Source organism: Lates calcarifer, linkage group LG8 (assembly GCF_001640805.2).
Source record: "Lates calcarifer isolate ASB-BC8 linkage group LG8, TLL_Latcal_v3, whole genome shotgun sequence".
Taxonomy (NCBI): Eukaryota; Metazoa; Chordata; class Actinopteri; family Centropomidae; genus Lates; species Lates calcarifer.
Window position 1 is genome coordinate 18718170 of NC_066840.1, and position 14387 is coordinate 18732556.

The following is a 14387-nucleotide window of genomic DNA, read 5'->3' on the forward strand; positions in this document are numbered from 1 at the left end:
CCCCCACCCTGCAAGGTGGTTTTACTCGTCTGCTCTTACCTGCCATGTGGCTTCTGAAGGAGCAAACATTTTTCCTCTTTGTGTTTTCTTGCACCTTTTAAAACACTACTCATTCACTGATGAGAAACTGTTTTGTCACATTTTATTATTTCAGTCATTTGCATTACATGCTTGCGTTGACTGCTTTTTTTTTTACATGCTGACAGTGATGGTAAATACATTAAGTTGTCAATTTAATAGGGTTTAAACAGGCACAGGCTGTTTTCTGTGACAGTATACCTGCAAGGAAGCTACAAGGTAAAAATACCCCCAAATAAGGAAATTGTGCAACTTAGATGTTTTCAATCAAAGTCTTGTGTGTTCAAAGAGAAACACCTTTCCTCTGACACATCCTGGATGTTTATTACTGACCGTCCTCTGTGTCATCAGCAGCATCAGCAGGCTCTGGGTACTTGAAGCGGGCCGGGTCGTACAGATCATCCCTGGGGTCGTAGGGCATGGGGTAGTAGTAGGGGTAAGGGTAGAGGGTAAATTTCTTCTCCATGGGTGCTGGAGGTGCTGGCTCCTCCACAGGTTCCTCCTTCTCCTCCTCCACAGGAGGGGGTGGCGGTGGCGGCGGGACTACAACCTTCCCTTTGATAGGCCTGGGTGGGTGGTCAATCAGGCAGTCGGGGTCCCAGTAGGGGTCACAGTCGTACTCCATGCCCTTGAAGGTGCGGATGGGGGCAGGGGGAGACTTCTTGATGAGGATTGGAGGAGGCGGAGGTGGGGCAGACTTCTTTGGTGGAGGCGGAGGAGGTTGAGGCACCGCCACAGGGGCCGGTGCAGCCATCTGGGGGGTACAGTGGGGGTGATAGCGGGGGTCGCAGAGCACGGGCACGGCGCCGGTGGGCAGGTAGACAATATGGGGCTTGCAGAGGGGGTCCTTGCTGTTGCACAGGTAGAGCACATCAGCCTGGGAAAGGGACGGAGCGGCAGGAAGAGGAGGAGGAGTCGCTGGGGGCTCTGTGGGCTTCGGCACCCCTTTCATTGGATGGTGGAGGAGGAGCAACTTTGCACCTCTTGTCTGTAGTTGGGTCGCACATGATCATTGGCACCCCCAGTTTGCTCTGGAAATAGGAGGCGTTGGGGCCGTAGGTTTGCTCCAGCTGCCTCATCTGCTGGTAGAGCATCCGCAGTTTGTCGATCTCGTAGAGCTGAGAGGTGGAACAACCAGAGAACAATGACACTGAACGTAAAACCTACTCATTTGTAAAGAAAAAAGTTCACCATTAAACCTTTATGAGGATGGAATTCACCTTTGATTTCTGATTTAATGATTTTACAGCTCAGTTTTCAGCTGAGCAGGAAAATATTTTTTTAAACACAAATTAAATTAACATTTTGGCAACTGATATTCAACATAGTGAGGTCTGTCTGACCAAAAGCTTTGGGTCACAATTATCTTTAAGAGTGTGGGCAGTGAAAATCTGTCCTCTTGTGGGTGTATGTAACAGTTGTGACAGTGTTTTTATGCTGCTCTTTTAGCTGAGTCTCAAAATCAAATCTACACAAGCTTTTCACTTGATTGAAAAAAAAAAACAAACTTAATAAAAACATCACAACTGAGCATTAGTTTTGTTGGAGAGGTAATGACTAAAATTTGAACAAATATGGACTTGATCATCATACAAGGAGATAAAATGTGTTTAAGGAAGTTAAATGTAGTCATGCAGAAGTCACATAAATCTCCTTTGACTGTACAGTGACAGGAACAAAAAAAACTTTGAGCTTAGGGAACCAGGTGTCTGAGTTAGTAGAACCAGACTTTACTGTCTAAAATCACGACATTACCAAAGTGAAAATCCTGCTTTAAGAAGAATTTCTCTTCTTTTCCAGTCATTACAGAAGTCAGACTACCACGGTAAGAAGTGGGAAACTCCATGTGAACACTTCTCCAGTCATATAGTATCATATCTCTACATGTAGCCTTTTCCCTGTGTCTTACCCCCTCAGTGTGTCCGATGCTGCTGTAGTATCTGTAATAAGCCTGGAAGTCTGGGTTTCCTCTGTACCATCTGGGGTCCACGTTACGCTTTGGTCTGGAGTGAGTCAGGAAGCTGTTTGCTCTCACTGAGTCAATATTAAGGTGACTGACAGGAACCATTTCTGTTAAAAGAGAGTCGATAACTTTTCAGTCACTTTAAAGCACTTAAAGTTCAGCACTGTTGAACAAAGAGCTGAATTTTGAATTGAAAACTGATTTGGGATCTGCAGTTACCCTCCTGCTTGATGGCATTCAGTAAAGATTTGGCCTCCAGCAGCCCTGGAAGAGGAAACAAATTACTTGTTAGCTCGTTTGTTAATCTTCAAAAAAGGTCCGAGACGTGTGTTTTAGCAGTTAAAGAATCAGAACTGACCTGGGAGCAACGTCAGACAACAGAGAGCCGCTCCCAGCCATAATGTCGAAATCATCTTGAACCCCTGCAACACACAGTTTGCTTCAATTGAGAAAAGATGTAAAGTTCACACAAAATCAATGCAATTTCACAATTAAAATGTAAACTGTTAGCTTTAAAAAGGTAATTTTACAATACATTTACATCACTACTATCAGAGAAAAAGACATATTAAAGGGCATGTGAGTAATTTCTTGGTTCTGGGCTGTGTAAGACATTTGCAAACAAAGCTGTTACAACTAATGTGAATAGTATAGTATACAAAAAAAGGCCTCCATCTTGATATGTATCTACATAAGTGAATACTTAAAAGCATATAAAGACAAATAATATCTTAAGGTAAAACCTTCATCCTATCATGTCACTATGAAAGAGAGTTACTTCATGTAACTGAGTAACATCCTGTTTCTAGTTACACCTCAGTCACATCAGTCCATGTTTTACTCACCTGGCTCAGGAGGCTGTCTTCACAGGATCAACAGGGCCAAGTGGGTTAAATACACATCTCCGCATCAGTCACGCTGAAACATTATCTCCCAACCAATAGGATTTCATCGATGTTGAGAGCAAAAATCTTGTCTCCGCCTCTCTCTTAATACCGTTTAATATGGGGCCTTTGGCGCCAATTAGGAATAAAAAGCCCCTGGACTTAAGCAGCAGAGCCATAAAGAGAACAGACTTCAAATGGAAACTCCCCATTAAGTCTGGAAGGAAAGCATCACCTGCTGGGACAACTGCAACTGTGGGGGAAAATGCTGCCTACGAACACAATATCTCAGCCAAAAAAAAACTGGGGGGAAAAAAAAAAAAAAAAAAAAAAAAAAAATCAACCCGCACAGCCTCCAACGTACCTATATAATGAGTTGTCAGAGATTTCTAAAACATTCTCAGCCCCTGAAGGTGGTTATTTTTTACCCAGAGAACACCTGCTTTTCTAAATGCTCTGTAACTGAGGATGGCTATCAGCTTGGTAGAAAAAAGGAAGCTGCCTTTTTTTGGTCTTGGCATGTTCATTATTACATCTGAGGTACTTAAATTTAGACTGGCTGCATTTTTACAGGATGCTGTCATACAAAACATACGACACGTTATACAATTACTGCATGTTTGAGAGTTTGGAACACAGCCCTAGGGTTCCCATCCAACTTTAAAACAACATACTGTTAACTGTGACGATACATCAGTGTTCATATGTAGTGTTATATACTACATAAATGGCCTAGAAATGTACAACAAATTAAATTACAGTAACCCTTTGTCTGTCCATTTTCATCATGACAAAACATTTCAGCTGCATTAATGTAAAACAGCAGTCAGCCGTTTTGGTTACTGATTAATAACGGAGATCCTTAGTCCTCTAAATATGACAAAAATCTAATTTCAGCTTCTTCTGATTCTCCTGTACGTTGCATTGATAAAAATGCTAAAAAGTAGTTAAAAGTAGCTCCACCTTGACCAACATTAACAGGTCAACTACTACGCCGCATTAAGGCATCAGCAATAATCAAATATTCAAGGAGTATACTGGGGAAAAAAAAAAAACACACACACACAAAAAAAAACACAAACAAACAAAAAAAAAAACATGCACTTTTACCAAACATTTCCAATACAGGACTTCTTTTGAAGTATTTTTACAGCTACTCAATGTAGACACTTCCTGTCTTTGTCTTTTGTGATAACAACAAACTTAATATCTTTGTGTTTAGGTCAAACAAATAGGCTATTTCAAGAAAAGAGCTTGGAATGAAAGTAGCAGCAAACAGCATTTTTCACCATTTTATAGACTAAACCATAATAAAAATAATAGCTGGTTTCAACCCTATACGTTAGCATGTTTTACGAGCAAGACATGTGAAAGCTGTTACTGAAAGCAGCATTTACGTCAAGAAAGCTGCTCTAGTAACAAACCAGGTGTTCAGGTGATTATGGCACACTTTTCCATCCCGTTTCATGTACACACAGGAGACAAAATAAACCAAATACATCATATTGAACCATCAATTTATTATAACTATTGTCACAATACAAGGCTCAATGTTAATTTATCTTGCCTAATTTGCATTACAATGTATAAAATGTACAGATATGCTCAGTTTCAGCTGGAAGTTTAAAGCTCTAAACTGCAGATAACAACACAAAACAAAGTTCTGACACATATTTACAAGTGATTTACTGGTGAACAGGAATCTGAAACATAAAAATCTATGGATCTCCAACAGCAGGAATTCTTGCTTAAAAAATGTCCAGGTTCTGTTTGACGTGTTACAAAATGCTGGAGGAGGAAAAATAAAGAGCCCCACTGTCAAGTCAATAGAAAACCCACAACAAAGAGCCCCCCCAGGTGGCTGAGACACAGAGTGCATGAAGACATGTCCCAGTTTGTTCAGACGAAGGTGATGCGGGTGCGGGCCTGGTTGACCTGCCACACGTTCAGCTCCTCATACTCCTCCAAGGCCTCCTGGAACTGGGCAGGAGTGAAGCCACGAGATACGCAACGCTGCTCGGCCTCAGCCATGCGAACCACCCCACCGGCTCCACCACGGCCCACCATGCCCTCTGTGGCGAGCTCACGAACCAGGGAGAAGATGACGTCGGCTGGACGCTGAGTCCTGTATGGGAAGAATGAGAATTCAGATTTGGAGGAACTCTCTTGTTTGTAAAAACTGGCATGAATGTCGAGTACATACTTAAATGGAACCTGTACAGTGTGAATATACTTTTAAAAAAAGAGCCAGTTTGACATTTTGGGAAATAATTCAGCTTTTGACGAGTTGCTAGCTGGACTGTATTTACTTCACATGTCTATAGTTGTTATAACAGACAGAAAGGAGAGGTGACATGTTAGTCTAAAAACTGGGTGCACATTTTCAGACAATCTCTCCAGGAGGACAGTCATGGTGTTCACTTGGTTGTTCACATTTAAAGTGCAACAAACAGATGTGTAAAAAGTGAAAAGAGCTTAAACCCAGTGTACGTTCTCACCTCTGCACAGCTGATCACTTGCGGATTGAAGTGGGTATAAATATCAGATCGTCGTTTTCGGAAAGTTTCAGATACAGTTGCACACAGATGCCCCTCCCAATCCGATGTCGGAAAGTTGGTAGGGGAGGGGGTTTCAGATGCTATTGGAGCATCAGACAAGCAACTTCAGAGTATAAATCCAGCTTAACTGCGTCCTGAATGATGAAATCAATCTTCTCATCTAACCATCGCCAAGAAAGTAAATGAATGCAATTTCCTAAATGTCTCCTAAATGTCAAACTTCCTCTTTAATAAAAATGGACATAAGATATTATTGGCTTCAGATTTGAAGTATTAAGTAGTCGATCTGATTTTAAAAGTAGGAACATGGCATTTTCCCCTTCAATTGTTATAACAAGTCTCCTGGAAGTTTTCAAGCACTGCCAGTAGAACAGTTTATGGTAAAGGGTTGTTAACACGTCACTGGTCTTGACGCCTGCCTCAGTGAACATGCTGCCGTGTGAACAGAGCGCCATAAAAATCAAGAGAACTTTTACAGCTTCCTCCAGGATATGCAGCTACTGTTATGGGCATACGAGAGACTCATAAAGAGGATTTTAACTCCGATGACATCCGGTCACCTAATCTTATGTGGAGTTGGTGCTGACTTAATGCCATCATTAAGACAAGTCTGAGGTCCCAGTGTTAACACTAACCTTGTGTTGCTGGACTTGTCGGCTTGTAGCGAGTCCTTTGACATCTCCATCAGTCTCATTGCCTCATTGACGTCCTCCTTCTCCACAGTGTCCATCATGCGAAGGCGAGCCTGAAGACGAGCAACAAAGAGGAAAGTGGAGATTGTGACTGAGAGGGAAATATAATCAAGTAAACACACACACTGGATAATTTAGCTTGACAGCAGATCCGTCTTGATTACGTAGGCTGCGCTGTGCCGGCACTGTCAGACCGAGACAAGTGCAATGCCCTCTGGGATGGCCGGCAATTGCCCAAGTCTCCGCCTCTCAACACCAGCTAGTCTCTCTACAGATTGAAATGAAAACATCTTGGATACTTTGCAGAACAGTTTAGAATATATTGACGACTGCTCTGGCCATGGTCAGTTTTGCATGGGTTTGCACAGCTGCACCTAACGCACACAGGCTGACTGCCCACCCTGCAAAGCTGGCCAGGAGCAGAAAAACCTTACACCGCCTCACTCATAGGGTTATGAATGTGTAATAAATCATCTGTAGCATTGAGGCAAATGCAGAGTTCAGCTGATGTGCAGCTGTGTTGCCCTCTCAACATTACAATTCAAGCAGTTTCTTTCACACAGGCATGGCTGCAGCAGCAGTTTGCCCCCTTGTGGAAATCTGTGTGGAGCACATTGCCGACCTGTCTGCCTGAAGTGCTGGTTTTGCAGTAGGTGGATGACTGCTACCTGCACAAACAGCACTTTTGGCACCCAGAGGCCGAGACAACACCAGATGATTAAAAACTCATTCATGGCATTAGGTTTTTTTTTTTTTTTACAATTCTTCCATTAGACTTTTTAGAAAACTAAAGCACAAAATACAGTTTTCAGATTTCATATATAGTTATGCATTTGATTTTATGTTGCCGAGTCACTAGGAGAGATGGCTGCATCTTCAGTGTTTGGCAGACTGGAGGGCTTTTATCCAGCCTGGGAAAGAAGTGCTCACACTGCAGTAGGCCAGGTTATCATCACTACCTGCACTGTAAGCACTTTATCACACACTGGACTATTGATGAGGGCACACAGGAGGATGAAAACAACAATTTAGCTCCATTAAAAATTTTACAACAACAACCAAACACGATCCAACAAACCATCTATTTTGGGACCGTTATTGTATCAGTTCTCACCAGGGCAGTGGACAGACGGAGGATGGAGAGGAGGGTACGGGCAGAGGTAAAGGTGGTGTCTTTGCTGACTCTGGCCTCTTTCCTCATCTCAACATAAGCAGCAGTGATGTAATCAGCCAGTGACTCTGGCACCACAGGCTGCCGCTTCTTACACAGAGCGATGTAACGTCTGAAAGGGAATTCAAAGTTATAATTTAGTTGCCAGGTTTGACATAACAGTAAATAATAATAATAAAAAGAATTGTAATAAACAGCAGATCATCTTCACCTCATCAGCTTCATGTCGATGGGGGTGAAGTGAGTGGGTGGCTGGCGGGAGTGCTGGTGGACGTAGGTAATGTGCTGGGCCAGACGCAGATCAGCATCGGCGTCTGGCTTGTCCTGGATCAGCCAGAGCAGGTCGAAACGGGAGAGCAGAGCAGCCGGCAGCTGAATGTTCTGCTCAATGCTCTTCCTGGGGTTGTAGCGGCCGTAGGCGGGGTTGGCCGCCGCTAGGATGGAGCAACGGGCATTGAGGGAGGTCATGATGCCCGCCTGGGGAGGAGAGAGACAGTCAGCTGTGTGTTTCTCAGGCGTTACATTTCAACATATCAGTAGTTAGTATAATTAAGCCACTAGCTGGCTTAATTATACTAACTAACTGGCTATGCTCCTCTTTACCTTTGCAATGGAGATGGTCTGCTGCTCCATCACCTCATGGATGGCTGTGCGGTCAGCGTCGGCCATCTTGTCAAACTCATCAATGCAGCAGATGCCCAGGTCAGCCAGCACCAAGGCTCCACCTTCCAGGGTCATTTCTCCAGTCAGGGGGTCACGCATAACTGCTGCAGTCAGACCGACTCCGGATGATCCACGACCTGTTGTGTACTGGCCTGAAAGTCACAGGAGAAAATGATCGAATGAAATGCTGATTGAATGAGACCCGGATGAAATGGTAAACTTTTAGTTTTTAAAATGCACATAAAGCCTTACAGATATGTGTATCAGGAAGTAGAAACTACAGTTTTGCTGCTTTTTTGGTTTTGCAATCATTCTAGTGTCTAAAACCTGGAATAAAAAACAGCCTTTACTCTACTCTTCTACATCAAAAGTTAATATTTTACCAAGTAAGCTCTAATGGAAAGAAAATGCCTTACTGGATAAAATATTAAACCAAATACAGGACTTTTACTCCAAACAGGACTGTACTCACTTCGAGGGGCCAGACGGTCAATGTAGGACAGCAGCTGGGACTTGGCGACTCCTGGGTCTCCCATCAGGCAGATGTTTATGTTGCCTTAAGGAACACAAGCCAAAACAGAAAGAGTGTTGCCGTTATTACAAGATTTCATAAGGGCAAATACTTGACTCTTTGTTATCTGTGTAATATTTATCAAACACTTCAAATTAATGTGGCATAAAGTGAAACTTCTGTTTACCCCATTTAAATTATGTTTTGCTCATTTTATAAACTCATTTTAAAGCATTACTTCATCAAGTGAAGAGGGGATATACAGAATGAATCAAAGAATATTCCAGAAAGATTAAATCAACAGCAGTACTCTTTTTGTTTTGATGGGTTATACTTTGCAACTCTGACAATGTATTTCCCTCGGAGATAAATAGTCCTGAACTGACTATTGTTTAGGAAGAGGTTAAAGGGCTTATGTCAGTGCTCACCTCTGATTTTCATGCCTTTAGGTGCCTGTTCCACACCTCCAACGAGCAGGAGAAGAAGAGCCTTTTTCACATCTTCATGTCCATAGATCTCTGGTGCTATGGAGCCAGCTAATTTCTCATAAAATCCTTCATCTGCAAAAGAGAATACAGTCACTTCACTATATAAAGAAGACAGACAATTATCTGCATTGTAAAGTTTTGGGCCTTCATGTTGATTCATGTAGATTTCTTGCCCATAAAGACTCCTACCTGTGATGCTACGCAGCTCCTCCTCAGTCAGCTCCTCGTTGCCAAGCTCGTCATCCTCTGTTTTGTTCATGAGTGTGATGCTGTGGGCCTCCAGGTACGTTTCTGACAGAAGACCCTAAATTGACCAACAAAAGGACATTTTAGATGGAGGAAGGGACAGTTTTAACCCACGCATTCTTCCTGAAAACAATAACCTGTCAAGTCCCTACTGTAATTATGAACCTTCTTAAAAGGTTTGAGTTTGGGATGTTGTGCAGTCTGGGTTCACAGCAAAGCCACTCACCTGAACAGCTTGTTTGAAACCTGTGCGCAGAAGAGGGAGGAAGACTCCTGTGATGGCTACATGGTCTCCTGGCTGGGCAAGGCGTGTGTTTTCTCCACGGGCGTATACAGACATGCTCCTTGGAATATTACCAACAGGCACCTGATCACTCTATAAAGATAAAATGATAAACTGATGAGCAAACAGAAACTTGTTCTATCACAATAGTTCAATACGATTTAGGGCAACTGGTGAGTATTACTGATGTGGTACTTAGTTCCTTACATGTTCCTGAATACGCAGCTCTTGGAATTTGACAAATTTGGAGCCTCTGGTCTGCAGGTAGAGACGCCCTCCAGATTTGTTGGTGACACACTCTTGGCTGGGACACATGACGAGGGGCATGAAAGAGGGAGACTGGATCTGAAGGACGAGGAGAAGACATGATGAGGGACACCTGAGCATTTTACATTTTGCCACAGGTTGTAACTGATTACAGGATTAAAAACTAATCTTACTGGTTGATAGGTCTCAGCACCACACTGGTCACATGTGTAAGTAGCTACAGCCATCATTGGTTTGACCTCAGTGGCACGAGTCACTATGCCTCGAACTGTCACCAGGTTCCCAATACTGTCAGCTCGAACATCACGGACCACTTTAGGTTTAGCAGTGGTGGGAGGCTTAAAGTACATCTCACTGCGGATGGAGGATAGGATTCATGAGAGAGGTATTCATTAAAATAGAAAATATGTCTAAATTTAATGTAATCCTGAATCTGATTTAACTTACAATCTTCTCATGAGTTCAGGTGGGTATTGGTTACGTGGGTCACGAGTGTCTGCAGGGTCACGACCCCTCTGTTCCATCATCAGCCTGTGCTCAATATACACGTCCAGGGAATCTTTGGCCACAATCTGGTTACAAAAGCATGTATGCACAGGTGTGGAATTGGTGAAAATTTGTTTCAGTTTTTGGGTCACACACATTACATATTACTGGAAAGCTAAGAAAACAGTGATATTGTGATAATTATTGTTGCAGCGTCCATTCACTACAGTTGATATTCTAATCAAGTGCTTTGATTCTGTTCAAACTCTGTACAGGATCAACTGTGTAAAACTACATACATCTCTTTCTTTGTACTCTGGTAGCAACTCATGGACAGCATCAGCAAACAGGCCCGTGTAGCGTTTGGCATTCTCACAGATGCTCTCAACCAGCTCAGGGTCTTCCTCAGCCACGTCATCCAGTTCGACAAAGAGGGACACCTGCTCCCTGTGGGCCAGTGCCACCTGTACACACAGACAAGTAATTAAGCAAGCCACTTAACAATTACACAACCTTGTCTGCACAGATACTGCTAAATAACACAACAATGACACCTTTACACTCTCAAAAGCATGGGCAAGATGTGAGTGCATCCAGACACAGCTTTAATGCATAACCTGATTACAACAGCCTGCACATTTTGCACATTCTGCCTTATATACAGTATTTACACTGACACTATATAAATATTTTGCTTTCAGTTTTACCATTCTTAAACCCAAATGATAAATACCTTTTGTGTGAACCTGATGTGTTTGACCCATGTGAAAAGCTGCTACTTTCTGTACTAGTAATTATTTTTTTCAATGAACAAGCACTTCAGCCTTGATAGTTGAAGGAATTATGTTTATGATATAAATTACTGTTCGAAGGAGTGAAGACAGATCATATCTAGGAAGACAAAGCAAAGCCAGAAACATAATTCAAAGGGACAAAAAAAATTATTTACTCAAGTTAGTGTGATAATGTAATCAACAACCTTCCTAGAGGCCCAAAACAGTCAACTCTGAAAGCTACGCCCATTTTTTCCTACCATTTGTTTACTATACTTACAAGCTGAGCTCCATATTTGAACACCTTCTTCCCATTGTCATCCTCTGTGTAAAACTCTTGCAGGAACCTTTTGCATTTGTCTGCAAAGCAAACAAAAACACCTTTAGCTTTATTTCACAGCAGGAAAATAAACACAGGCCACATCCAGCAGACACTAGGTGGAGATTGTTTGTTAGCTGTATGTGAACACAAAGAAATCATTGTTTACTGATGGTACCTTTACATTTGTTTTAATATTAAAGCAGCTTTCTAAGTTTAAAAGCTGTTTAAAATGTTGATCAACATCACCACCAGTGGGCCTACGGACTGGGAGCTAATTTGTTGTCCTGCGACGACCCCCTTTGTTGAGTAACATGGCATCCTGTAATCTCGATGAGTCACTATTGCCTACAGTAAGGCACAAACTGCCACTGATGCGCTGCATGAATCAAATTCACTTCGAGTGTATCTACTAACATAGTCTTAGAGTGAAATAACTGGCGTTACGAAGCAGATCGCTCCAGAGTAAGAATGTAAATACAACAACAGGCGCGCTCAGTTCAGTGTCCATTTTTTTTTTAGGGAAAATATCCCTCACTTCTCGAAAGAACCACAACTACTAACAATATTTAATTCTACGTTGCAAGAAACGAAACTAGCCTTAACACGACGATTAAAATACTCCACTTACTTTGACGCTGTGGCAGAAAATCTGCAGCTCTGGTTTATTATTTCTCTGTTCGAGGATGTTATTGTAAACAAAGCAGCACATGGCTTTTGTGCCCCGTCACTCCGATATCCCTCCGCGATCCCTCCGCTCTTAAAAATAAACCTGGCTGTTGTTTTCAAACCATGGCCAGCCATCTTCTAACGTTAGCTTAGGTTAGCTCACTTGTGTCGAACATAGATGGCTCCACCGATATTAGCTACTATTACTGTCAATATCAGCTACTGTTCCTAACATCATCACTAAGCGGTACGTGGTCGCAGAGTAAACGTTTAACGGCTAAGGTTTCCGACGGTTAATAGACTCAAAGTAAAACTTCCAAACAGTTACTTTGGTGGAGCTATTTAAATACACAGATTGGAGGAATGACTCAAGTCACTGTAAAGTTTCGGTTTTAAATAAGAGGCGAAATAAATATTCAAGTAGTGTGTATCGGCATACTAGTCAAGTAACTGGAATTGAAAGCCAGGGCACGGTTGCGCTTGGTTACAAATTTTCACTCCTAACGTACGTTACCTTTGGGATGTCAGCAACATACGCTAGGGTGCCCAAAACGTTACGTTATAGAAGCAAAATAATGCATATCTTCAAACCGGTGGGTACTCAAACCTCACTTAAACCAGCATTTTGAAGTGCCTTTCAACAAAGCACCCGACCACTAGGTCGACTCACCAGATGGTACTTTAATAAAACCCGTCAGTACTTCTAAATGCAAAATGGCACTTAAACTTGTGTAACTGACAGCCAGTCAGTTCAAGAAAGGCAGCTAACTGGCTAGCATGCTAAAGTAGCTTTAACGTTGGTTGGGGCAGCTAACTTGGAGAATGTTCAGCGGAAGAATATCTTGCTTTGAGGACGCTTAAAACGCCTGAAACAAATGCATAAGATTGGCATTGTGGGTCACGATAAATTAAAATAAAAATAAACATTAAACATTAAAATAAACACAGCTGAATACCACCGGGTAACTTATTTACGTTAATGTTGGTCCGTTTCCCTGTTGAGAAACAAGCTACAGCCTTTGAACCTAGAATAACAGAACGACGCTTTTTTAGTCGAAACGGTTTTTATCTATTGTGTCAGTCTGAAATATCCAATATTTGTCATTATAACGTTTTCCGCACAACTTAAAAAACGTGCGTTTAACATGCAAAAGGATGTCCAAACGTTACAAATACCTGGTTACAGTTGTTCTATCGAAAGGTCTTGTTTCATGAGCTGAAACGTTACAAACTAAAGGAACAAAACTAGCATGTGATGTCAACTTCCTAAGATTAGCTTTCATTAACTTACTAGCTTTAAGTGCAAGTTATTGTTGGACATGTGCTTGCACACTGGCGCCTGCTCCTTTGTTTAAGCGGATCCATCCGGGTCACCGTGTAGTCAACAGGCTCACAGACAATGCACAGCTAGTTCCTAATGAGTTATTTAGCGATTGGAAAACTTCGTGCAACTTTAAGGTGAACATCAGTCAGCCATATCCCGGGTTTACTGAACACATTTACATGCACACTAACATGTATAACCTCCCAGACTGTGATCTAAGCAGCGTAAGTTAGTACAGAGGAAAAACGAGGAGGTAATACCATAAGAGTGGTTGAATAACACTATCTAGACTGCACAAACGCAGTGAATTAGCTCCCTCTATGCTCAGTGCACTATATGGTTAACATTCACCACGTTTTCGAAGAGCATTTTATTGAACACGTTAATAATGCAGTCATTTAGGCCAACCTGCTGCTGCCATGCCGTTTCTGTGAAAGTTTTAATCCATTACCTTTCTCTGCCGCATAATCCTTACGAGCCATGGCTACAGACGTGGACCCTCAGGTGAGATAACGTGACTCCAAAATCCTACAGGTACCAGCGAACAAAAGTGCGTTTTAATTCACGGTTTAGTTAACTTCACTGTGACCGGAGACCAGCATTCATTCACTTGCAGCTTGAGTTTCTCCCCCGGTGAAAGAAGTGGCGCGAGTCTGACGTCTGCAGCAGCCAATCGCGTCGCTTCTTTCTCCGGGGAGAGGCGGGATTTTGTGGTGGCGGGAAAGTTGTTGCCGAATGTGCGTCACGTGCCCCAGCTAACTTCCGCCCTGTTTCTCAGGAATGGCGCGAAGGGCGATGATTGGATTTCATACAACTGACTGACCCCGTGGTGAACCTCAACTCAGGCACTGTGGGCCAGTGAAGGCAAACCTGATCCTCCTGGATGAAAGATGAAGATTTCAGTTTAATAATAACTTTAACATAGTCTCACATAAATCTACAGTAGATTTTAATGTAAATAAAAGATTAATGTGAATCCTAATAAATAGGACCTTGTTATACACTATTTACA

At 42.4% G+C, this 14387-nt stretch overlaps 1 protein-coding gene and 1 pseudogene across 2 annotated transcripts; both read right to left on the minus strand.

The window, feature by feature from the left end:
- Positions 1 to 125: 125 nt before the first annotated feature.
- LOC108895056 (uncharacterized) lies at positions 126 to 2735 on the minus strand (annotated as a pseudogene).
- Positions 2736 to 4425: 1690 nt separating this feature from the next.
- On the minus strand, positions 4426 to 14028 carry mcm7 (minichromosome maintenance complex component 7). 2 transcript variants are annotated; one of them, XM_018693739.2, is made up of 15 exons: positions 13827 to 14028; positions 11344 to 11423; positions 10590 to 10754; positions 10252 to 10376; positions 9978 to 10158; positions 9745 to 9882; positions 9481 to 9630; positions 9198 to 9312; positions 8949 to 9080; positions 8482 to 8565; positions 7950 to 8161; positions 7558 to 7823; positions 7290 to 7458; positions 6119 to 6228; positions 4426 to 5050 (listed from the first exon to the last, which is right to left on the minus strand). In XM_018693739.2, exons 1-15 carry the CDS (start codon positions 13855 to 13857, stop codon positions 4825 to 4827), a joined length of 2184 nt encoding a protein of 727 aa, XP_018549255.1. In that variant the 5' UTR covers positions 13858 to 14028; the 3' UTR covers positions 4426 to 4824. The 2 variants fall into 2 exon arrangements, with proteins under 2 accessions (XP_018549255.1, XP_050928464.1); XM_051072507.1 differs by lacking the exon at positions 13827 to 14028 and adding an exon at positions 12014 to 12130.
- Between the last annotated feature and the right edge of the window lie 359 nt (positions 14029 to 14387).

Coding starts and splice junctions, on each gene's coding strand:
- mcm7 (XM_018693739.2), bottom strand. CDS start 13,857: ATGGCTCGTAAGGATTATGCGGCAGAGAAAG. Junction 9,631..9,744: donor AGCTGCGTATTCAGGAACAT/GTAAGGAACTAA, acceptor TTATCTTTATAG/AGTGATCAGGTGCCTGTTGG. Junction 9,081..9,197: donor GGAGCTGCGTAGCATCACAG/GTAGGAGTCTTT, acceptor TCTCTTTTGCAG/ATGAAGGATTTTATGAGAAA.